The sequence below is a fragment of the Propithecus coquereli genome, unplaced genomic scaffold (assembly GCF_000956105.1).
Source record: "Propithecus coquereli isolate 6110/MARCELLA unplaced genomic scaffold, Pcoq_1.0 Scaffold294, whole genome shotgun sequence".
Lineage (NCBI taxonomy): Eukaryota > Metazoa > Chordata > Mammalia > Primates > Indriidae > Propithecus > Propithecus coquereli.
In genome coordinates, this window is record NW_012148552.1 from 3,935,938 (window position 1) to 3,959,871 (window position 23,934).

Genomic DNA, 23,934 nt, shown 5'->3' on the forward strand with positions numbered 1-23,934 from the left:
GTTGGCCTGGGGGCAGCTCTGATGGGGCACAGCAGGAACAGGCTGCTCCAAGCTGCAGCGCAAGTGTCCCTGCTGCTACGTGTGCCCTGACCCCACAGACTGAAGGTGGGGGTGGGAAAAGTGGGGCTCCAGGCCAAGCACCCATGGAGGATGCAGAGCAAGTCTGTGCCCGCTGCAGTGGGGGGCTGTCCGCCTGCTGAGAGAGCCCGTGGCGTGGCTCTGGGCCCTGGTAGCGATGGGCTGCCTGGTCGCAGGGTGCCCGCTGGCCCTGGCTCTCCAGGCCCAGGGACATTCACTTCCAGGGGGATAGGGTGCCCTGGGGTAGCGGGACAGCAGTGTGCTGCACGCACACTGGTTCCTTTCAGGGAAGAGACCTGCATTCACACCAGGGCCATCCTTCCTGCTGGAGCACCTCTGCTGAGGTCCAGGCGGCTGCCCTGGGGCTTCCGTCAGCATCTCCCCGCCTTGGCTGACTTGCAGAGCTGGGCTGTCCCTGTATGGGGTGTCCCCTGCCTCCACCCACCCCTCACCCAGTGGGCAGATGAGGGTCTGTGGACAGCACTACACCTGCTGCCTGTTGACAACCGCTGGGTCATGGGGCCGGCCCCACACCCATCGCATTAGACGAGGACACTTTACAGAGAAGCTAGAGCAGAGGTGGGCTGTGACCGAGGGGCGCTTCCAGAAGCTTCTAGCCCTGCAGGACGTGCGATGCCCGGAGGTATGGAAGCCACCGCCAGGACCCGAGCATGCCTGGGTCCCCATAGGACGCCCTGGCCTGGGAACCGAGGGTGGCGGCCTCCCGGCCCTGCAGGCCCCAGGCCGAGCTCCGAGAGGGTGGCGCGACCCAGGGCAGCGGCGAGACCGAGCCCGGCCCCGCGGCGCCACCTGCCGGCCGCGCCCCGCGCCGGTCCCGCCGCCCAGGTGCGGGTCCGCTGGTCGCGCGGGAGCGGGAGCGCCCGGGGGCGGAGCTGCGGGGGGAGGGGCACGCTTTCCCGGACCCCGTAGGAGTCACCGACATCCGAGCCCCAGGGGGACCCGCAGCCCCGCGATCTCCGTCGCCGAGCCCAGGCAGATACCGCCACCTGGGGCCACGCGGTCCCCGCAGCCGGTGGCCAGAACGGCCCCTCGCGTTCCGGGCTGAAAGGTGGCTGCGCGGTCCCACCTGGGTTGGCGCCCTGGGCCTGAGCCGGCGGGACGGCGCCTGCCCGGCGGGGAACCCGCTGGGCCGTGCATGCAGGTGTGACACGGGTGTGCCCAAGTGCTCCAGCCCTGGCCGGCTGGACTTCTCTCTGCCCCTGGTGGGAGTCCCCTGGCTGCCCTGTGCCCTCTCCCCCTCCTTCCCCAGACACCCCACCTCCCCAAGGTGCCCCCCAGGACCAGGGGCCTTCCTTTTGGACTCAGTTTCCCACCTGTCCACAGCTCTGCCACCGCCTGGTATCACACCCACCCTCCTGTCCCCACCTCTCAGACCGGCCCACCCAAACACCTCCCCACCTCGCAGCCTGAGGGGTCCTGGGCGTCCCCCAGTTGCAGGCTCTATCCTCCTGCTCGGCCGCCCACGGAGGCACAGCCTGCGTCCCTGCACCCCTGCCTGCCCCTCTCTTCTATGACTATCCCTGTGTCCTCCTTGCCACGCTCTGCCCCCACTTCTAAGCTCCCCACTGCCCCTTGGCCTGCACCATGGCCATCCTGTCTCGTGGCATAGGAGAGGCCAGTGCTAGCTTGCCCACGGTCTCTGTGTGGGTCTGAGCTGTACGAGAGCAGCCCACGCCACCCGTGTGGGCTGTGCTCCCTCTAGGAATTCAGGGTGACTTGGGCCAGGGCTAGATGGTGTTCGTTCACTACAGGGAGCGGGGCAAGGCCAGCTGGGACAGCAACAGCCAGGAGAGCCAGAGGCAAGACTCACCCCCGCCCACCAGGGACTCCCGGGACAGAGTCCTGCCCACAGGGGCTCTGACCCAGTGCCCAGGTCAGAGTGACCACCTGGGGCCCAGCACACGTGGGCACAGTAAGGCATGGATGCAGGGGTCCCCGACCCTGGATGCTGTGGGGGCCGGCACAGGGAAGGAGGACAGGAGTCGCCATCCACCCAGGGTGACGTCCCACAGAAGGGGCGGCTGGAGGGCTGGGGCGGCGTGACTGAGGAGCGGGGAAGGGTGGCCAGGTGGAGCAGGCCGTGGGGGCTGCTGGGAGACCCAGGTGGGCCAGAGCTCCCACAGAGGCCAAGCCTGTGCATCCCACTGCTGGCTTGCTTCATTCCAGACGAGGAACTGGCCTTGGGGTCTGTGATCGACATCTTTCTCCAGCTGTGCGCCACAGATGGCCTTTCGCCCACCTGAGGGTCCCCTTCTTCTTTGTAGCCCTGGACGGCATTCGCTAGGCGGGGTCCACAGGCAGGGTCCCTGGCCTGAGGCGGGGCCGCTGTAGGGGTCCTGCCCCCCCCATTAGGGACAGCAGAGCCACGGGCCCTCGAGGACCTGCCACCTCTGCCCGCGTCCCCTGCAGACTTCGGCGGTCCTGGCAGGACGGAGCGAACTCACCGAAGGCCTGCACCTTCTCAGTGAGGCAGATCCACGCGTTCTATTCCTGACTACCTTCAATGGTCTATTTTATTACAAAGAACCGTATCAAAATAAACAAGTCTGTTTATGAACAACCGAGAAATGCAGCTTTAAGGGCCAAATGAGTATCAACTGTTTCAAAGGCGGCAGCTTCTCTCTCCGACTGTCCACCTGCAGGGGTGGGGACAGCGTCCCCAGGGCCACATTCCATACAGGATGTCGTTCTGAATAACTTAAAGGGCAAGTCTGGCTTCCGACGCCGGGTGCGCGTCACAGTTCTTCCCGGGAGGGCGGCTGTGTCGGGCTTCCTTCCGCGCCTTCTGTCAGAAAACGGACCATTGAGAAAGAGCGCCGCACAAAGGGCGGAGAACCAGGCTTCCGCCGGGTCCACACAGTGGTGACCTGACTTGGGTCACCCGGCACATGGCCCTGGGCAGTGCCCGGCTCCCTCTGGACACAGCAGCCCTTCCAAGCCCAGCTCAAGACAAGGACCGGGGTGTCCCAATGCCCCCGACAGCTGGGTGCATCCAGGCAGGCGAGACGTGGCCGGATGGCATTTCAGAGCCGCTGCCCTGCCGGCGGTGTGGAGGACTCGAGCGGGAGGGGACGGGAAGAGAGCCTGAGCAGGGATGGGGGTGGGGGCCCATCAGGACACGCTGGGCAAAGGGACGGGGCTGGCCGGTGGCCTCGCAGCGGACGGGCGCAGGGTGAGCAGGAGCTGGCCCCGGGCTCCCTGCAAGCTTTGGTGTTTCGTTTACTACAAGGCTCCCGTATGTGGAATCGACTTTACTGTTCTCCTCAGGACTCGGAGCTTCTGGAATACGAACCCGGTCTTACTCATTCCGGAACACTCTTAGCCATTTCCTCATGGAACACTGCTTCTGTCCCCCTGTCCACATCATGCACAGAACTGTGTTCCCCAAGAGATGAAGTCTTACTCCCTAGGACCTGTGAGTGTGACCTTGTTTGGAAATGGGGTCTTTGCAGATGACCGAGTTAAGACAGGTCACCGGGGTGGGCCTAACGCAGTCAGGTGTCCTTGCGAAAAGGGGAGGTGTGGACAGCCACGGACACGGAGAAGCTGGCATCTGCAGGCCAAGGACAGGCCTCAGAAGGAGCCGGCCTGCTGCTGTCTCGACCCCAGGCTGGCCTCCAGGACCACGGGACATTCCTGCTGCTGACGCCTGCGTCCGGGTCCTTGGTTACAGCGGGATCACCTCGCTAGGCACCACCTCCCTGCACGTCGCTGTCTCCCCACAGCAACCGGTGGTTTCCCGAGACCCGTTCTCCAGTTCACTAATTGCATCTTTATCTACGTCTACTCTGCCGTTAACCACCTGCTGATTTTTAAGTTTCAATAACTTTCCCCTTTGTTTCCTCAACTTCTGTTTGTGCTGTGAACTCCTTAGGGCTTTATCCTTGGGAAGCCGGAACCTCTCGGCCGAGTGTGATTTACACACTTGTCTTTTAGGAACGGGGGTATCACCACCCTGAGGCTGCTGTGGAGATTAATTTCTTGTTTTTGAAGTTCTCAGACCAACGGCCAGCGCACATGCAAACCCACACCCCGGGGAGCGCAGGCTGCGTGGGGCCACTCACCGCCCTGGGCCGTGGGCACACACGCGTCGTCTGTTTCCTCGAAGCCTTCAGGACACACGCAGACGTAACTCCCTGGAGTGTTGTAGCAGTTCTCATTTTTCCTCGCACATGCTTTTTCAGCTTGTGAGCACTCATCTATGTCTAAAACAAAAATGCTCCATTTTTAATAAGTTACTTGGTTTAACAGATACACGTCAGAGTATGAAATCCATTCATAATTCATTGGAGATTACAAATGTCGCACTAGAGAAAGGAAGGTCAGGAAAGGCTTCAGGAGGGTAGAATTCCACGTCTCAAAGGTCAGACCCTCAACTGGTAGAAAACCCAGAGCAGGGACGTCCCACATAGGTGAGGCCGGAAGCCCCACGAGTGCTCAGGTGGCACCAGGGCTGTGGCGTGGGCACATCTGCTGCCTTTCTTCCCTCTGGTTCCAGCTGACCTGGGAATTTCCAGGCGGTCACGACCAAGCAGGCCCTGACCCTGAGCTGCAGGGGTGGCGGGAGAGTGGAGGCTCCAGCACTGGAGGCTGGACCGGAGCCGCCATCACAGCAGCGCCAGCGATGCTGGAGGCAGACCCTGGACCCCTGCCTGCTGCGTCAGCTCACGAGAACCCAGTAAAGCTCGGGAAGCCGCCCCTGCCTAAGAGTCTGCCGTCTCCCGTCCCCCGGCTGCGCCTCCGGGGCCGTCCACACTGTGGACCCTCCAGAAACGTCCACCGTAGTGTGGCGCAGAGACGATGTCGCTGACCTGTGCACTCTCCGCTGTCCTGCGTGTAGCCAGGGATGCACTCTTTGCACCTTCCCGGACCGTCTCCTGTGCAGCCCACACATGTGGAATCACATTCTGGAAATGAGAAGGGAACGTCAGGCTGCCGTCCACACGGGCAGGACAGGATCTGAACCCACGGATGTCAGAGGCACCGACACTGGTGAGAACTTGGGTTTCCCCCACCAGTCACTGGAGTGACTTTGCACCAGCCCATCTTTTCCTCCCAGAAGTGCCGCTCTGTGCAGCAGACGTGTCCCTGAGGAGCTGGCAGAGTGCGCACAGCCGGAGATGCACTGCATGAAGTGACCCTGTGCGTCCTTCTGTCCAGGTGGAAACTGGACACGGCAGATGCTCTGGAAACAAAACCCACCTCCGGCCTGGGGACGCCGGTCGGCTTGCCTACCAGCCTCAGTAAGAAACGCCCAACGGAGACACCTGTGGGGCTTCTAGGGCCGCATCTCGGTGTCAAAGCTCCCACAGTCAGCGTAAAAAAACCTGAAACTGCCAGTGCTGTTGCAGACACAGGGGAAAGGTGGCCTCGTCCCTGCCGCTGGGACTACAAAGGGGCACCTTTCTCGGGACAATATGGCCCTAAAAGACACATTCCCTTGACTGAGGAATGTAGAAACTAATGCAAAAAAATAATGAGGAATGTGAAAAGTTTCACCTACAAGGGTAGTCAAAGTTTATAATGGCCAGTTTGATTTAAACGTCCGGCAACAGATGTTGTTTAGCCATGAAATAATGGTGTGCTCCAAAATCATTAACATGACGTAGAAAAATACGTACAAAGACGTTCACAGCATGTTGCTGAGCAGAAAATCAGACAAGGCACCGTGAGATCAGAGTCTACAGGGGCATGGCGACAGTAACGGGGTTCACTCGCGGTGCATTTGATGGGGTTTATCGTCTTCTTTCCAACTTATTTGAATTTTCTGATTTTTCTGCAGCAAATATCTACTACTTGTGTGGCCACATTTGACGTTTTTAAAGCAGGCAGAATATATAGAAATAATGCCGATGAATCACAAATGTTTAAAAAGGAAGAAATAGGCCATGTGCGGTGGCTCACACCTGTAATCCCAGCACTTTGGGAGACTGAGGCAGGAGGATGGCTTGAGGCCAGGAGTTTGAGACCAGCTTGGGGAATATAGCCACACCCTGTCTCTACTAAAAATAAGAGAAATTAGCTGGGTGTGGTGGCGCCTGTAGTCCCAGGTACTCGGGAGGCTGAGGCAGGAGGATCACTTGAGCCCAGGAGTTGGAGGCTGCAGTGAGTTGGAGGCCGCAGCGAGGTATGATCGTGCCACCACACTCCAGCCTGGGTGAGACCCTGTCTCAGAAACATGCACACGCAAAGGAAGAAAGGAATCTCCTGCGGGACTCCTGGGAGCGCAAGCCTGTCCCCAGCCCCTGGCCCCGAAAAGACAGATGAGTCCCCAGGCCCAGACATACCTTCGCACGTGTAGGAGCCATTGATGTTCTTGCAATACTGCGTGTCACTGCAGGGAGGTGTCTCTGCCGCACACTCGTCCACATCTGGAACAGAACAGTGTAGCTGTGGGTGACTCCAGGAGGCTGGGCTGAGGTCGCATCTTGAGAGGACAGGGTTCATGGCCCACAACCCACAGCCAGGGTGGCTGGAGAAGGGCAGGGGAGGGGATGAGGTGACAACCCCATGCCTTGTCCCGTGGACACTCGGTGCCACTGGGGGAAGGCCTCGAGGACGATGGCCACTGGCTGCCATGTGAGCACCTCCAAGTCCCTCAGCCTCCCTGCCGAAGGTGTGAAACCCGCGGAACTCAGCCCCTAATTTGCCTAAGGCCAAGCAGCTGCTGAGGGCAAACCAAAACCGAGGCCAGAGTGGGCGGGGCAGCCCGCGGTTCCTCTGGGGCACAGAGGTGCTGCGGGGCCAGGTTTGTAGGCGGCAGGAAAAGATGCACCAGGAGCAGACGGTGCCCACTGTGGCGGGTGGGCAGGGGGCCGGGCGAACAGCAGTTCCAGTCCGGGGCCTCGCACCCAGCACGGCGACAAGGCACCCAGAGGAGCCCTGGGCATCGGGGAGGCGACGCCTCCTTTCTTGCAAGGCACTGCCAGGTGCGGAGCAGGATGGGCGGCAGGAGCTCGTGGGCAGCCACTCGCCGCTCTCGACTGCGCGAGCACAGCTCTCCCCGGCCAGCCTGCTCCCGGACCTGGCTGTGCCACTGTTCCCTGTCCCCACTCACAGCCCCAGGACCCACCGCTCCCTGGCCCCCATCCTGCCTGCCAGAACCGCCCCAGAGCTCCCGGCCGAGTGTCTTACAAAACCGGCACAGGGACACGACGGCCCGAAACCCCAGGTTCCCCTGTGGGGCTGAGTCAGGTGATCCCCACGGGGTGGTGAGGACAGCTGCAGCTTGACGCTGCCCATCCCAGGGTTCAAGGGACACCACACGGTCCTTCCTGGAACCGTCCTCTCGGGACAGCAGGTGTGTGGGTCTGGGGCCCCACGCGGGCTCCATCACGCTGGAGTCGCCTTCCCGTGGCGCAGAGCGGGCAGCGCCGAGAGAGCCAGAGGCTGGGCAGGAGTGGATCCCGCAGGGCCCTCCGCGCCCCTCACCCACGCAGGCGTCCTCCTCGAGCGTCCAGCCCACTTCGCACTCGCCGCAGTCTCTGCTGGTTGGGCCGGAGCACGTCTTGCAGGACTCGTCACAGGCTGGAAGGCAAAGGTGGGCACGAGTGTGAACCCTGTCACCAGCGCAGGGCAAAGCTCATTTCAGAAATGAGGGATTTCAGTTCAGCAGGGTAACAAACAAAAACAGAAAAATCCCAGGAAAATAAGATCAGTTCAACAGAAAAATCTATCCCCAGGATTCATGATATTCATATACAAAAGAGGAAAAAATACGCAGGGTTTTCAATGCCCGTTAAGAATAGAATCCTCAGCAAACCAGGACTCCGAGGGAATGTTTCATAGCCTGGAGAAGCGGGCCACCACGCTCTGGACCCACGCCTGGCTGGGTGAGCACGCTGCGGCCACCGACCCACGGGTGCCCTGTGCGGCACCGATGTCCCGGAGCCAGGGAGAGCTGGGGTGTGGGGACCAGGGAGGCCACGTCCTGACCAGCATCAACACGTTTCCCTACACGGAACGTGCAGGAGAGCCACAGACCAACCACCAGCTCGACCCTGAGACGTCACGCGCAGTTTTCCCCCTTGTCGCTGACAGTTGGCGAAAAGGTGTCCCTTAGAGAGACGCCACCGCACAGGAAACTTACAGTGTAAGCCAGCAAGTGCGCGAGCTCCGCAGCTCCACACCTGCAGAGGGTGCGCCCCAGTCCCGTAAGGAGGGGGGCGTGGCCCTGCTCACCTGTGCGGTGTGGTCAGTCTCAACTCAGAAGGTTCTGCTTCCGGGCACCCACAAGGGAAACACCCAGAGTCTTGGCCAGGACTGTCTGGCCACCTCACCCAGCACCAGGCCATGTGACAATACCAGGGTAAGCACGATGGCGCCCCCTAGAAAGGGAGCTGGGGGGAGGGGCCTCTAAGGGTCCTTCTAATTCTCACACTAGACCATCTGCCCATCCTGTCTCCTGCCCTGGCGTGGGGGCTCAGCAATGTTCTCTGCTTACTCTGACAGGCTGTCTGAGCAGCAGTGGGCACGTTCTGGCCTCTGCACCCTGTACCTGACACGACCCAAGTACCTGCAGCCAGCCAGGGACACCCTGTGGGGCCCTCCAGGCCCATCCATCCTGTGGGGATAGCTGCAGGAAGAGCAAGCCTTTTGCCAGAACATTCCAGGGAACTGAATGAGCAGAGTGTGGCCTCCAGCTAGGTGCCAGGTCTAAGAATCAGGAGAACCAAGCATAGAGATAAAGATAACAGAACCTGCCAATCCAACGCTGGTGAAACCTTAAGTCCTGGAGAACTTGAAGAGAAAAGTGAGTAGCTTTTTCCTTCTGGGGGTTGTTTAGGGACAGGAAGTGCCCCTAATAGCCTCTGTCACTTCCCTTCACACGTATCATAAGGGCCACATCTTCTGAGCCTCCTACACTTCCCTGGACACCCAGGTTCAGAGGCTGACACCTGAGTAGGCTGCTCCCACCGCCCACCGGGGGCCCGGGTGCTGCCGCCTCCATACCTGTGCAGACGCTGTGGGTCTGGTTCCTGAGCGAGCTGAAGTAGCCGTCCACGCAGTCGGTGCACAGCGCCCCCTGGTACCCCACGTGGCACTGGCAGGACCCATCCCCCTGTCTGCTGCCGTCTCCGCTGCAGTGGCCGTTCCCGCTGCAGGGCCTCTCGGACCCGCCCTGGCATGCTTTGGGGAACAGAGACCCGTGCTCTGAGCACACCTGGAGGCGCCAGCGGAGAGAATGCCACTGCACCCCTCAACATGCGCACAGGCACACTGCACTAAAACCCAGACCTGCGCGATCCCGGTGGGGAAATACGGAGCCGGCAAGCTTGGCCAGCTTGGCGTTTGGAGAACTGGTTTCCAGGGTCTGCGTGCCTGACGGTGGATCTCTGGCCTGGGGGCAAACCACAGGTTGGTGGACTTGACAGCCATGCGCCACATAATGACATTCAGGTCAACCAGGGACCAAGGACACCACGGTGTTGCCATGAGAGTATAACGGAGCTGACAATTGTGAGCTCTCTTCCATGCTTAGATATGTTTACAGACAGGACCGTTCGCCGTCGTGTTGCGATTCCTGTGGTACTCGCGGCCACGTGCTGTATGGGCTGCACCCCAGCCTCGGTGTCTCGCCTGCCTGTCTTCTCCAGAGGACTTGAGAGAAAAGCCAGTGGTCTGGATCAGGGAGACCAGACTCCAGGTGCCTCTGGTAATAGCGTGGCGACGTGTGGGAGACAGGTAAGCGGGAACAGAGTGTGAGGACACTATGACGTCCCCGTTATGGCGAAATCGTCCAAGGCATGGACCCCACCATTAAGGGACGCATGACGGTCCCGTGTGTGGCTTTGCACAGCTTCAGTTGATACACAGGGATGAGGACCTGTGCGTCAGGTGTGTGGGACTGCATGGGAGAGCAGGCACCCAGCTGCTGCGTCCTCGCCAGGGAAAGCAGGAGAGGCAGAGGGGCAGCTGCAGCTGGGGGCAGGTCTGACCTTGAGACTTATGCCACCTGACCCAGCTCGACGACAGGACTGATGCTTGTAACACCCGAACAGTAAAGCGTGGCTCCAATTTCAATGCATACTTCTTCACCCATGAAGGCACAGGCCACGTGTGCAGCCTGAAGGATGCCCACTGCCCTTGGCCCTTGACTGAAGGGTCTGTGTTACTCTGTGGGCAGGGCTACGCTGGTGGCCACGGAAGCCAGAGTGTGGCAACCCCCTTGCATAAAGAGAGAAGCACCCGGCAGGGCAGTTAGGACCAACCCCCAGGTGAGTCTATTCACCCGTGAGCTACTGCATCTGGGAACCCCTGCATTAAAAGGGCAGCCGGGATTAGATACTCAAGTCCTACTGCCCAGAGAATCTCCCTGCATGAAGTCAGTGGTGATGCCGCAGCCCTGGGGTCCGAGGTGCTCCGTGCTGCCTTGGTGGGTGGGTGCTGTCCTGTCTTATGGAAGAGGCAGGGTCCCAGACCCCACGGAGAGCCAGTGCACCCAGCTGCCCTCTGTGCTCTTACCCACCTGGGGATCAGCAGAGGACTAACAGGAACAAAGGAGGAGGAAACGTACCACGACAGTCTGGCCCGTAGGTTCCCGGGGAACAGCACACCTTCAGCGTTTCCACACAGAACCACTCAAATAAGTCAGGATGCTCGTTCTTCCTAAGGATTTTTTAAAAATCGTTCGTTAAATCTTATGTGACAGATTCGTGAAAACAAAAATGCAGTTTCCTATGATATATGCTCCAGAGTATTACGGGATCTGGGACCCAGACTCTAGGTGTCCGGTGACAATGCAGGTGGCAGCACGTGGGTAGGACGGGAGACAGGCGGGAACGCTGCGCCGTTCCCAGAACCGTTCTCCCTGTGAAATGACTTCGGACTGCAGGCCAGAAAATCAAGTGGTGCCCGGGAGCTGGGCCCTGGGCACTCACAGCTGCAGCCACCAGGCCTCCAGGTGCTCCTCCTGCTCCTCCAGCATCCGGTTGCACTCGAAGTCGCTGCTCTCGCACAGACTCTCCACGATCTCCATGAGGCGGATCTCGCTGAAACACAGCCACAGTCAGCACCCGGCGGGGGGCAGGGCTCACAGGGTGTCCCGAGGCCCTGCCTGGTGCCAGGCTAGAAATACAGGCCCTGGAGTGGAGACAGACCCTGAACTAGCACATCCACCAGGGTGCAGGGGCCAGAGCTCTGGGCAGAGGGGAAGGGAGCTTACCCCTCCTGCAGGGAGCCCAGCGGGGTTCACAGAGGGGAGACTGCAGTTTCAGTTTACATGTTTAAAAGGCTACTGTCTTCTGAGTGAGACTGGGTTGCAGGGACCAGTGTGGAAGCTGGAAGGCCATACAGGGGCCAGCACATTAGTCCCAGGCCAGAGGCAGAGGCGACTTGGACAGGTGAGTGGTGTCTAAGGGACCGTTCTGTGTACCTGTTATTAACACAGGTACCCAAGGCAGGACACTGGGCTTCTCAGGATAGGGCCCACCTGACAGATCTACCTGCAGGTGCTCTAGGGCACCCACCTGAATTCATACTTGGACAGCGTCTTTTCCTCCCAAGCTGTGTTCCCACCGCCGAAGTTCTTCTTTGCTGTGTCCACCATTCCCTGCCAAGAGAACGTGCCCACCGGGCTCTGTGCTGCCCGCCCTCAACCCCAGGCTCGCAGTGTGTGTGCGGGGGACCTGGGCCCGGAGGAGGCCGGCCCTGCCCCGCAGCCCCCTGCCTCGCCGGCCCCCAGCTGCCCGGCCCCGGCGCCCTTCCCCTCAGCGGCCCCGGTCCCGGCCCCGGCCCCGCAGGCCCCCAGCCCCCCGCCCAGCCCCGGCGCGGCCCGCCCACCTTCTTGAACTTGTCCACCAGCTCCCGGCACTGCTTGCAGAGAGTCGGCTTCTTGGCGGCCTGCGGCACGGGCGGCAGCAGCAGCAGCAGCAGCAGCAGCAGCAGCAAGAACCTCAGCGCGGCCCGGGGCGGCCGGCGCATGGCGGCCAGCGCTGCGGAAAGACGCGGCTGGCGCTCCAGGTCCGCGGCCGCGCGGCTCCGGCCACCCGGCCGCCCACCCGCTCCGAGCCGCGCCGGCCGTTCCCCCGGCTACTTGAGGGCGCCGGCGAGGCCCCGCCCAGCCCACCAGCCCCGCGCCGCTATTGGTCGGAGGGACCCGCCCCGGCCGTATGTGGCCCAATCCAGGCTCGCCACGAGCGGCGACCAATGGGAAGGCCCCGGGTCAGCGTCCAGCCGGGAGGCTGGGGCGGGGGCGTGGCGATCCGAGCCCGCCCCTTTCGTGAACGGCCCGCGGCGGCCATCTTTACTCCGGGCAGCTCCACTGCAACAGCGGCTGGGGCTCTGGCGGCCATGTTAGGTTCGGGCGAGAGCTTCGCTTAGGTTCTGTTTCCGCAGCTTCGCTTCCGGCCGAGAGCCACCCGGGCGGCCGCGCTCCGAGAGACGACGCCGTAGGCGGGAGAGGTCAGCGCGCGCTGCGACTGCTGGGGCCCTCAGGGCGGGAGGGCGAGGGCACGACCCGGGCTCTCCCAGCGGGCGGCGGGGACCCCCGAGCCAGCGCTACCCCCGCGTTCCTCAGGTTGTCCGCGCGTGACAGCCGCCGGGCTCCTCACCCTCAGGGGACGAAGGGGCCGGGGTCCTCAAGCCCGGAGGACCGGGGTGGGGTGGGGCCCCCAGGGTGTCGTTGGGGGTCCAGGGATCTGCACTCCCTCATGTGCCTGAAGTGACACTGAGGATTAAGAACCCCAGGTTTAAATTAGGAGAAATAAAATGTGCATTTCTGGATTTTAGAGAAAACTGCCCGTGAGGTAGAAAAGAACGGCCAGAAGGAAGAAGTACAAATACTAGAGTTTTATCTGGTGTTTCGTTGGCAGCAGGTCTGATTTGCACCAGATCGTTTGTGTTTCCAGCTGAGATTAATAATTATTAACGTTGTTAATAATAACATCTGATTTGACCAATTTCAGTAGAGGGCTTGGAATCCAAACTGACGGGTACAAGAGGGCCCTGTAGGTCATTTCCTGATCTGAGATGCCCTCATTCTGTAAGCCACATCTTTCGTTTTTCTTTCCTTTCTTTCTTTCTTTTTTTCTTTTCTCTTTCTTTCTTTCCTTTCTTTTCTTTCTTTGCTTCTTTCCTTCTTTCTTTCTTTGTTCCCTTCTTTTTCTTTCTTTTCTCTTCTTTCTTTCTTTTTCTTTCTTTCCTTTCTTTTCTTTCTTTCTTTGCTTCTTTCCTTCTTTGCTTTTTTCTTTTTTTCCTTCTTCCTTCCTTCCTTCCTCCCTCCCTCCCTCCCTTCCTCCCTTCCTTCCTTCCTTCCTTCCTTCCTTCCTTCCTTCCTCTTTCCTCTCGAAGATGGCAGAGTGGACTGCTCCAAGAAGGAACGGTCTGTAAACCACATCTTTAAAGAGTCTTGACTAGTGCCTGTTTTAACTCGTGGATGCTCCCAAGGTGCCTGTTGCTTCAGATGAAGAACAGCTGCTGAGCAGCTGCAAGCACCATCTGCTCGCCCTGCCCGGTGGTGGGTTTCGTGCTTGCTTATGCCACGTATGTCTTCCGTGCTCCTGGCTGGACCTCCTGACTCACACTCGGCCTTCTCGTGCCTTTGGGAAGACGCTGCCCTTATCTGGGGCCTGGCAGGAGGGCCAGGGTGGGTTCTGACATGACGTTTTCATCCCACAGTCTGGATTCTCCTTGCGGAAAGAGCCTCTGGGTGGAGGTGTGGAGGGCGGGCTGGGCCCATGCCAGGGCCCTGCCAAGGGGCACTTCCTGTGCAGCCGCCTCAGCAGCTCAGGGAACCCATGCTTCCTAGTTCTCTAAGTTCTTTTCTCTCATGACAGTGAGAAGAACAGAGAGGAGCATAGGAGTAGTCTGTAGTCTTCTCTGCTTTACTGGAAATTAAAGCATGGACATATTTTTAATAAAAATGTAAGCGATGTGACAAGATCCCCGCTCCAGAGTTTTCCCTGATTTTCTTCTTCAGCTAGTTCATTGAGCACTGGCCGTACGCCAGGCTCTGCAGACGCAGTGGTGTGTCCAGCGAGGGAGCGGGTCAAACGCATCATTTATTGTGCACGTCGGGGCGCCTCCCACCAGATCGGGCTCTGTCCTTGGTGCTGAGGCTGCGCTGGTGGGAGAAAAACCGACACGGAAACCACCCCCTCACCCAGTGGACAGTGGATCCTAACCTGGTCCTTGGGTCTTTTCCTTTGTTTGTCAGCAGATTTTTATAGGGAAAAAGGTATGTTATATCTAACAAGAACTGCGTCCTATTTTGGTCATCTCAAATTATTAAAGCCCCTTTTTCCCATTCTCCCCACCCTCCCCTCCCCACTACCATATCAAATAGGATTCCTGTCCCTTCTAATCTACAGATTTTCCTTCACTTTTTTGTTTGTTGGTTGGTTTTTTCTTGGGTTTTTTTTTTTTTTTTTTTTTTGAGACAGGGTCTCACTCTGTTGCCTGGGCTAGAGTGCAGTGGCATCATCACAGCTCACTGTAACCGCAAACTCCTGGACTCAGGTGATCCTCCTGCTTCAGCCTCCCAGGTAGCTGGGACTACAGGCATGCACCACCATGTCCAGCTAATTTTTCTATTTTTTGTAGTGACGGGGTCTCGCTCTTGCTCAGGCTGGTCTCGGACTCCTGAGCTCAAGTGGTCCTCTCGCCTTGGCCTCCCAGAGTGCTAGGATTACAGGTGTGAGCCGCCTTGCCTGGCCCGTTTGTTTGTTTTTTGAGACAGGGTCTCACTCTGTCACCCAGGCTGGAGTGCATTAGTGGGATAGTAGCTCACTGCAGCCCCGAATTCCTGGGCTCAAGTGATCCTCCTGCCACAGCCTCTGAAAGTAGCTGGTGATTTTCCTTTATTTGTTATTATGATTCTTCACTTGCTATCTTTGGAGAGTACAGGCTTCTTAACTCTACAGCTATGGAAAGGTAGTTTTTACAGATAGTAAGCACCATGGTTCTCTCTCCCTTTGCTTCTGGCCCTTCTGGTTTTGATGGAATAAAATCAAACCTGTTTTAGAAGAATCCAGAAACAAGAAGAACCTGCCATCTGCCCCTTAGGTCTTCCACGTGTAGCAGCTGGGTATTTTCATGATTTTTCAGGAAGCTCAATGCCATTGGTGTCTTGAGGTTGTCCTGGTAATATTTGGATGACCAATTGCAGGTACCCCTTAGGACACCAGTTCAGGTTCATGGCCAGCATGGGGCCACCTTGGGGCCGTCCCTGCCACCCAGCTTATCAGCCCCCACCTCACAGCCTCCCATCCCACCAGTTCTGTGGGGGCTGCGTCTGGGTTTTGCTGACTGTCACGCCAGATTCGAGCTTCTTGAGGGCAGGGTCTGTTTCACCCGCTCTACCACCCAGGCCAGCGTGACCTGGCTAGACCCAGGGTTCCACAACTGAAGTCTTTCTTCACAGAAAAGTATTCACAGAGGTTAAACTGCAAGATAGCTGGTTAAAATATGAAAGCTTCTGAAGCGTGATTTTTGTTTTAACTTTCCATTTTGACGTTTTCAGGTTTACAGGAGTTATGACAGTAGTTTACAGAATTCCTGCTTATCCTTCTCCTGGATCTCCCAAGCGTGATTTTTGAAACTTACGAATCTACGTTTCATTCTTTCAAAACGCTTAGAGTGGAAGTGCCCACGGTTGGTGTTTCGTACGCGTGGTTCCGTGAAGGTGTGTGAAACTGAAAGCCCTGGATGGCTGGGAAGAGGTCGTCGAGCAAGCGGCCCCTGCTGCTGGGGCTGCTCCTGGCCGTAGCCACTGTCCACCTGGTCACCTGTCCCTACACCAAAGTAGAGGAGAGCTTCAACCTGCAGGCCACACACGACCTGCTCTACCACCAGCTGGACGTGGACAAGGTGAGGGGCCGCTGCTGCCTTTGGTCGAAAACCCCACGCCCAACTCCTGAGGCCTCCCTGTCCTGACCTGCCCTTCCCTTTGCAGTATGACCATCTCGAGTTCCCTGGCGTCGTCCCCAGGACCTTCCTTGGGCCACTGTTGATGGCAGCGTTCTCCAGCCCTGCGGTTTACGTGCTTTCCCTGTTAGAAATATCCAAGTTTTACTCTCAGCTGATAGGTAAGGGGGTCTCCAAAAAATGCAGACGAAGTGGAGAATTGTGGTATCAGATGATCTCAGTCGGTCGTGGGCTCCTCCCACGCAGGAACGTCCGTCTGTGACAGTCTTGCTTGCCTGTGGTCGCTTTCGTGCGGTGGGTCAGACCCGGGCCGTGTCAGTGAGCCTCTCCACGCTTCCACGTTCTCAACTGAGAAACGAGGGTGGCGGAGCCTTCCTCCCCAGGGCTGGCGTGGGAGGAATGCAGCATGCCTGTGAGGGAGCCCTTGTGGCACTCACGCTTGGGCGCCCGAGGAGCCGCCTCCGCTTGTCCACCGGGAGAGCTGCTGGCTTACACAGCCTTTATCATCGCAGACGCAGCTCGTTTGTCTTGGGGAGCATGCAGACAGAAACCCCTCGTCCCGGAGGTGCCACTGCCAGGCCGTGTCCACATCCCTCTGGGTCTCTCTCTGTGTCGATATGAGTATTTTAAAAAAACAAATTTATGACATTATATCGTTCTACAACCTGATTTTTTTTTTTTTAGTCAATAATCACTTTTCCATTTCAGTAAATTTTTATTGTGTCTTAAGACCCAGACCATATTCAGATTTCCCCAGTTGACTCAAACTCATTCCTAGGGCTATTTTGCCTGCCCTGTATGCAGAGCTTTAAAAAATGCACACATTCCTGGGGAAGAAGCCGTTCTGCTTGAAAGGGCAGATTAGGAAATGGAAAGCAGATGGGGACAGGTAGACGAGCCATGCTCACTGTGTGGGGGCTTCAGGGACCCCCAGATGAGGAGGAGTTGGGGGACCACGATCCCGGGAAGAGAAATCTGCAGGTGAGCCCAGTGTGTGGCCTGCTTTACCTGGAAGCTTCTGCTTGTTGCAGGGGAGTCAGCAGAGCTGGGCAGACTCCGGCGGGCAGGGCCTTGGAGGGCTGTGGCCCCAGGTGGTGGGCGGGAGCCAGCTCTGCGTCCTGGTCCTCATTCCTGTCCTCTCCCGACTGCAACTGCGCCAAGAGGACCTGGGATTGCCAGTGTCCCCTGGCCCCTGCAGAGGCCAGAAACATGAAGGATTCCTCTCTGGACAACGGTACACAGTGTCATCCTGGGACTGAGGCTGTCTCTGTAGCTTTCCCAAACTCACTGTCTGGCACCGGCGCCAGGCAGACTTCAGCAAGATGGGGACCGAGAGCAGCCGGGGTGCGGGTCATGGGCTCATCAGACGTGCACTTGACGGAAGTCAGAGACAGGTGGGCACTTTGCCAGAGCACCGTCAACTTTGTAAAAGAACCAAAATGAGAATTCTAGCACCAAAATTACAGCAACTAAAATTAGATCCTTGTGGTGGACATCAGTTAAAAACATTCCCATGTAAGACATTTACAATCAGTATCCAGCAGCACATAAAAGAAAAACGCCTGGGGTCCAAGCTGGCTTTGTGCTGGGAATGGCAGGTTCATTGTTCGGAAGCCTGAAGGTCCCTGGGCTCCCTCAGTCCCCACAGCTGCCTGGACCCCATTACCTCTCACATGGGGACTGCGAAGTTTCTTCTGGCCTTCCAGAAAGATGGCGGAGCAGCCCAGCAGCTGACGGGCCGGTCACTGAGGCTGGGTGGTCTCCAGGCACCATCCTGGGCATACCCAGGTCCTCACCTTTTGCCAAGACCGCCGGCCAGGGACAGCCCCCAGTCGGCTTCCTCCCCCTGGAGACCTGCCTTCCCACCGGGTCCTGGCTGCAGGTCAGAGTAGGATTGAGTCAGGCCCTCGAGAATCCTGCACCTTGGAGGTGTCTCGGCCATGCGGGGGTCTCTGGTTTAGCGCAGGACTTGGCTCGTTGCACCATCCTATGAAGGCTGCCTGTGCTGCCGGGTGGCCAACTTCCTCCCTGAAGCTGTTGGAGAGCAGCCCCCAGAGCCCGCGTGGCCCTGTGGTGAAGCCTTAGCGTCTGGCATGGCGGCTCCCAGCGGGAACGCAGGCGCCAGGGTCTGTTTTCAAAACCAAACGCAGCTCCCTCTCAGGCTGGTTGTGCCGTCACCTAACTTGCCATTGCAAGTAGCACTTGGGAAGGCCGTTTGGCTTCCCCGTCCCCTGCAGGGTCACCGTGTGTTGTTTTCTTTGTTTCTTTAGTTAGAGGAGTCCTTGGACTTGGCGTGATTTTTGGACTCTGGACGTTACAAAAAGAAGTGAGACGACAGTTTGGGGCCACAGTGGCCACCATGTTCTGCTGGGTGACAGCCACACAGTTCCACCTGATGTTCTACTGCACTCGGACACTGCCCAACGTGCTGGCCCTGCCCGTGGGTACGTAGCTGCCCAGCTGCGCCTGCAGACCCAGCGCTGGGCCCCCGCCCTCCGTCGCCAGTGGGGGGCTCGCCCAGTCAGGGTGCTGCACGTCTGATCTGAGGCCTGTCCACCCGATGACAGCCACTCCCCACTGGGCTCCCCAGAAACGCTGGCCCAGGGCAGTCTGCGATCAGAAACTGGGGTTCTCTGTTTTTGGTGCTGGGTTGGGAGGGACTTTCTAGCAAATGACGTGAGTGGGGGCTCCTGTGTCAGCAGTTCTGAGCGGTTGTTGCTTGTTTTCTGGAACGACTTTTGTGTGACACATCTGACCAGCATCCCTCCCACGCCGTCTTGCAGTGCTGCTGGCCCTCGCGGCCTGGCTGCGGCACGGCTGGGCCCGCTTCATCTGGCTCTCGGCGTTCGCGATCCTCGTCTTCAGGGCTGAGCTGGGCCTGCTGCTGGGCCTCATGCTGCTGCTCCCGCTGCACAGCAGGAAGCTCCCCGTGCTCAGGCTGCTCCGTCACGCCGTCCCGGCTGGGATCCTTGGCTTAGGTGAGTCACTGTCACGGTGGGATGCTTCTAACTGGACTTTGTTTTGCCTTGTCTTACAACAATGACGAGGAATTTGGGAGTTTGGTTTTTTCCGTGAAATAAAGTTACCTTAACTGTTAGCAGTACCGAAACGTCTTAGTCCAGGTCCTTCTAAGCTGTCTGCCTGGGGGTCTGCAGGGCCCCAACCTCGTGCCCTGGAGCCTCTGTCTGTGCCCCTGTCCTCCGTGCCTGGCTGAGGCTGGGGGAGGACACGAGAGTAGCAGGGCAGCTTATTCCCAAGCTGCGGGCTGAGGGGACGGGCTCAGGAAGTGCTGTCCCCAACCAGTCAGCTTTTCCACGTGAAAGTGGCTTGCGGTTTCGTGGTGCCGGGAGGCTGCTTTGTAGGCTCGTTCACTGACGGCATAGCTGATGGCTGTCGTTCGCTCAGCAGAGTCAGCGTGGCCTTGTAGGGGCTGTGTTCACTACTGAGGAACTTCTTATTTTAATAGGACTGACGGTTGCCGTAGACTCCTATTTTTGGCGACAGCTTGTGTGGCCTGAAGGAAAGGTGCTTTGGTACAACACCATCCTGAATAAAAGTTCCAACTGGGGAGTATCCTTTAAGTACCTCTGCCGGGGGATGGCGCGTGTGAACCGGCTGCTTTTCCTCCCAGCCGCGCGCCCCTCCCTCCCGCCCGCCCATCCCTGGGAAACGCCGGTTGGGAGGTCCTCGCTCCCGCGCCAGCCCTGTGGAAACCACTGCACGTGCAGTCCCGGCCTCTCCTCTAATCCTCAGGATAATCTGCTTTTTAAAAGCGTTTTATTGTGGAATATTTCAGACATACACGCAAGTAGAAAGAACAACATAATGAATCCCCAAGGCACACATCACTCACAATAATCCATTTTTACAGTTAAAAAAAATAGGGAAAGATAAAAGAACTTTATGCAGCCCTGGGTGTGGGGCCCTCAGCTGCCTTGGTTGCTGGGAGGGGACGTGCCTGGTCCTGGCTGTACCTGGAGGGCGCGGCCCAGGCCACCCGAGGCCCGCGCCGTGTCCATGCCCAGGTCCCGGTTGCATCTGTCAGCACAGCCGTCTTTGGACACCTTTCAGCCTCCATCCTGTCGCCCGGCCGTGGTTCCTCGCGGATGGGTACCTTGATCGCTGACGCGTGTGGCCTCCTTAACCGCCCACCTGAAGACCTCCCCGCTCCTGTGGTATTTCTACTCGGCCTTGCCCCGTGGCCTGGGGTGCAGCCTTCTCTTCGTGCCCCTGGGCATGGTGGACAGAAGGACCCACGCGCTGGTCCTGCCGGCTCTGGGCTTCGTAGCTTTGTACTCGCTGCTTCCGCACAAAGAGCTGCGCTTCGTCATCTACGCCTTCCCCATGCTCAACGTCGCGGCCGCCAGGGGCTGCTCCCGCCTGTGAGTGCTTTGTTCTTAGTTTCCTTGGACACAGGTTCGCTAATTTATGACGGGGGAAAGGTTTTAAAGTAAATACAGGAAACGTTTAATTGGGCACCCGTGTCAAAGGAGGGCTGTGTGGGCCAGGACGGGGCTGGCGACGCTCCAGCCAAGGGCTCTGCGTGGCTCCTCTGTCTCCGTGGGTTTGGTCGTGAGTCTCGTGCCTGGGTGTCCGCGGTGCCATGCTCGCGTCCCAGTGCCCGGTCACTGCGGGAGGGACGCTCACAAGGGCAGTGGTGGCAGGGGCGGGGCGGCCAGGCCTGGGGGGCTTTGAGGGGACCTGGCTGGTGCAGGAAGGACGCTCGGTGGCACAGGCTCCGCGTGGTCTCTCCGACAACAGGTCCAGCGCAGGGACACTTGCCGAGGCAGGTGGCCCTGCCAGAGAGGGGATGGTCAGGCAGATGCTCCCGGCTTGATGGGAGGGCGCGGTACGGCCGGGGCTTGGGGTCACGGAGGGTGGGGTGGGGGTACCCAGTGGCAGGTGAGGAAGAGGGAGCTGGGCGGGGTGTGAGGAGGGGGTTTCCGAGGCCGAGGGTGGGCGGCCCGAGCGTGGCTGCTGCTCACGGCATGGCCAGCGCAGGAAGCGGGAGAGCCGGCCAGGCCCACTTCCTGTCCGGACTCTGGAGTAGGGCCCTGGGCGAGGGGCCCTGGGCGAGGGGCCGACCACATGCCCCGCTGCAGACTCACCGCCTTGGTGGGGATGAGAGGCCAACCCAGGCGAGGCTGGGGCCCGAGGGGCAAAGCGAGGGGCGCTCACCCCGCCTGGGAGAGCAGGCCCTGATACAGCCCCTGCGACGCGGCTCTGCGCGCCCTGCCTGTGGTCCGGTGCTTCCACGCAGCACCTGTTAAAGGGCAGCCCAGCGTGCCCGGTGCCCCCCGCAGACCTCGGGGTTCCCGCTGTCCCTCTGCGCCTCAGCCCGCCGCTGCGTTGTCGCCTCAGTCAATCAGATTTTCATCAAGTCTGCCTTTGGCTGCCTCTGGTCTCGGGTCGGGTCGGAGCTCAGAGCAGGCGCAGACCGCAGCTGGCGTCATGGCAGACACAGGCTGTCAAAGATGAACAAGTGGGCGCTGTTAAAGGGGCAGGACAGGTTTTATCAGCGGTAGACTTCGCAACAGGGACGAGGCGCCAGCTGGACTCAGCTGTGCCAAGACAAAGGGCAAGAGACGTTCTCAAGGCCTGTGTGCTGGGTGTGAGGAGACCGCCTGGGCGTGCTGCTTGGCCGTGTCCAGAGGAGGAACACATGTCTGGCGTCTTCACGAGGGGCGGTGGTGCGTGTTGGAGCTGGCCCCCCCTGAGTCCGGCCCTAACCCCAGCAGGGACTGGAGAGCGAAGGTGCCTCCCCTGTTGTGAGGCAGCTCTGGGTGGAGCGTTTGCATCTCAAAGGGCAGAGAAGGGATTCACAGTTGCAAGCTTGCTAAAGGAACTGCTCGAAGGGGGCCCAGGGACCTGCAACATCACCAGGTTTGGGCTGCAACAGTGACTTCCCTGGCCCTGGCCATGCCGAGCTCTCCGGCAGGCTGCTGGGGGCTGAGTTCACCCTAGAGGTGTGGCCTTGAGCTGTTAGGAACTATGCCTGAGTTTGTCCGAACCTCTTGGGCAGGTAGGGCAGTGGGGGTGGACGAAATCGTTTGTGCTGAAAGTCTGTGTTTTTTTCTGCCGAGGTTGAGGCCTAGTCAAGAATAGAGCTCAGAGGAGCCTGGCAAGTTTGGTCAAGGGTCAGCCAGGACTTGAGACTGGGGCCGGCTCTTTGCTGTTAGGGGGCAAATGTTGTTATGGTAAATGTTGTCTTCTCTGTGGGCCACACGGTCTCTGTTGCAGCTTCTGACTCTGGTGTCATAGCCAGAAACAAGCCACAGAGGATAGTAAAGGAACAGGCAGCACCGTGTTCTTGCAAAGCTCATTTATAAGTACAGGCTGAGCTGGGTTGGGCTATAGGTGAGACTCCAGCCTGAGCAGTAACATGAGAATGTTTGGGAAAAAATATATTAGGTCATTAAATATGAAATGTCTGATTTCGAACCAAAAGTGTAGTTTATTCTATCTCAAACAAGAAGCAGTACAGTTAATCAAAGTATGCACCTAAACTATGGACACAGTTTTGCCATCTTAACGGTAGCTCGTTCATGCCAGCAGTGAAGAAGCCTGGAGAGCCAATGGTGATGAAATCACGAAAGGCGTTTTCCACAGCTAGTTGAGAATTGAATATTTTTCCTTGCAATAAGTGGTCCAAAGCCCGGAACAAGTGGTAGTTAGTTTGGTGTAGGTCTGGTGAATACCGTGGATGACAGAAAGTTTCCAAGTCCAGCCTCTGTAGTTTGAGCAGCGTTGTTTGTGTGACATGTGGCCTAGTGTTGTCTTGCAAGAGGATTGGCCTGTCTCTATTGACCAAGCTCAGCTGCTTAATCACAAGCATCCTCATCATTTCATCCAGTGGGTTCTAGTTGACATCCGCTGTAATCGATTGACCAGGTTTCATGCAGCTGTAGTGGATAAAACCAGCGCTGGACCACCACACAGACACCATTAGCTTTTTCTGATGAACATTCTGTTTTGGACTGTGTTTTGGCACTTCGTCTTCATCCAACCATTGTGCCGAACACTTGCGATTGTCAGAAAGAATCCATTTTTCGTCACACGTCACAATATGGCGTAGAAGTGGTTCACCTTTATGTCGTGACAGCAGAGAAAGGCAAGTTCTGAGGCTTGTTTAATTCATGGGAAACCCATCTATCCAGCTCCTTAACCTTGCCGATTTGTTTCCAATGGTCCAGTATTGTTGGAATAGTAACGTCAAACCTTGCTGCTAACTCACGCGTAAGCTGAGATGGATTCGCTTCCACAACAGCTTTTGGCTCATCCTTATCACCTTGGTCTCAGTTCCACCATGTGGTTCCTTTTGAAGATTAAAATCACCAGAATGGAACTTCTCAAACCATCGTGGTACTGTGTGTTCATTAGCCACGTTCTTCCCAAACACTTTATTGATATTTCAAGCTGTCTGCATAGCATTGGTTCCACGATGGAACTCATATTCAAAAATAACATGAATTTTTTACTTATCCATGGTTTCACAAAAATTGCTCTAAAAAAAAATGTGAAAGATAATCATAAGCCAAAACGTGCGTTTGAAAGACTGAGGAGGTACCTTCACAATAAGCATAAAACAAGAAGTATCAAAGCGAAATGTCAGAGACATCAACTGTCAAACAGTACTTAAGGAAATCAGACATTTCATATTTAACACATTAAGTGCCATGTGAGTTGTATTTAACTCATGCTAGTTTTGAGCCCGGGGCCCATGAAGCACACGTAACTCAAGTATCTTTTCACTTTGGGAATTGCAAGAACATATAACTCATAGAAAACAATAAAAAATAACAAATTTTTCATTAAATTAGAAAGGATCATTTTGTTTTTGAAGTTTTTATTCTATTTTCATAATAAAACACCATGGCTTCAAGGAAAATAAATTTTTTTCTAGTTCGTGGCAGTCAATGTGTTAATATTTGTCTATATAACTATCCTTCCATGTAACAACATGCATATTGT

At 57.7% G+C, this 23,934-nt stretch overlaps 2 protein-coding genes across 4 annotated transcripts in view; one reads left to right on the forward strand and one right to left on the reverse strand.

Moving 5' to 3' along the window:
• Positions 1–2,594: 2,594 nt before the first annotated feature.
• Positions 2,595–12,143, reverse strand: CRELD2 (cysteine-rich with EGF-like domains 2). 2 transcript variants are annotated; one of them, XM_012648800.1, is made up of 10 exons: positions 11,881–12,143; positions 11,568–11,650; positions 10,980–11,090; positions 10,616–10,707; positions 9,052–9,228; positions 7,531–7,626; positions 6,387–6,470; positions 4,911–5,006; positions 4,164–4,304; positions 2,595–2,881 (listed from the first exon to the last, which is right to left on the reverse strand). In XM_012648800.1, the coding sequence occupies exons 1-10, from the start codon at positions 12,019–12,021 to the stop codon at positions 2,835–2,837; spliced, it is 1,068 nt and encodes a 355-aa protein (XP_012504254.1). In that variant the 5' UTR covers positions 12,022–12,143; the 3' UTR covers positions 2,595–2,834. The 2 variants fall into 2 exon arrangements, with proteins under 2 accessions (XP_012504254.1, XP_012504253.1); XM_012648799.1 differs by having other exon boundaries at positions 2,595–2,884.
• Positions 12,144–12,445: 302 nt separating this feature from the next.
• ALG12 (ALG12, alpha-1,6-mannosyltransferase) overlaps positions 12,446–23,934 on the forward strand; it is a 13,125-nt gene continuing 1,636 nt past the window's right edge. Inside the window, exons 1-7 of one of the 2 annotated variants that reach the window (XM_012648745.1) lie at positions 12,446–12,501; positions 15,675–15,906; positions 15,992–16,124; positions 18,234–18,407; positions 18,723–18,941; positions 19,430–19,533; positions 20,122–20,345. In XM_012648745.1, the coding sequence (XP_012504199.1) occupies positions 15,745–15,906; positions 15,992–16,124; positions 18,234–18,407; positions 18,723–18,941; positions 19,430–19,533; positions 20,122–20,345 (1,016 nt within the window). In that variant the 5' untranslated portion in view covers positions 12,446–12,501; positions 15,675–15,744. The remainder of the gene's footprint in view (positions 12,502–15,674; positions 15,907–15,991; positions 16,125–18,233; positions 18,408–18,722; positions 18,942–19,429; positions 19,534–20,121; positions 20,346–23,934) is intronic. The other variant, XM_012648746.1, reaches the window with a different exon arrangement.

What these genes read in the sequence shown, in the direction of transcription:
- CRELD2 (XM_012648799.1), bottom strand. Translation starts at nt 12,021, where the DNA reads ATGCGCCGGCCGCCCCGGGCCGCGCTGAGGTTCTTGCTGCTGCTGCTG. An exon ending in CTACGGGCCAGACTGTCGTG is followed by an intron (nt 9,229 to 10,615) that starts GTACGTTTCCTC and finishes TGTTCCCCAAAG; the next exon opens with CATGCCAGGGCGGGTCCGAG. An exon ending in TGGCTCCTACACGTGCGAAG is followed by an intron (nt 5,007 to 6,386) that starts GTATGTCTGGGC and finishes TCTCATTTCCAG; the next exon opens with AATGTGATTCCACATGTGTG.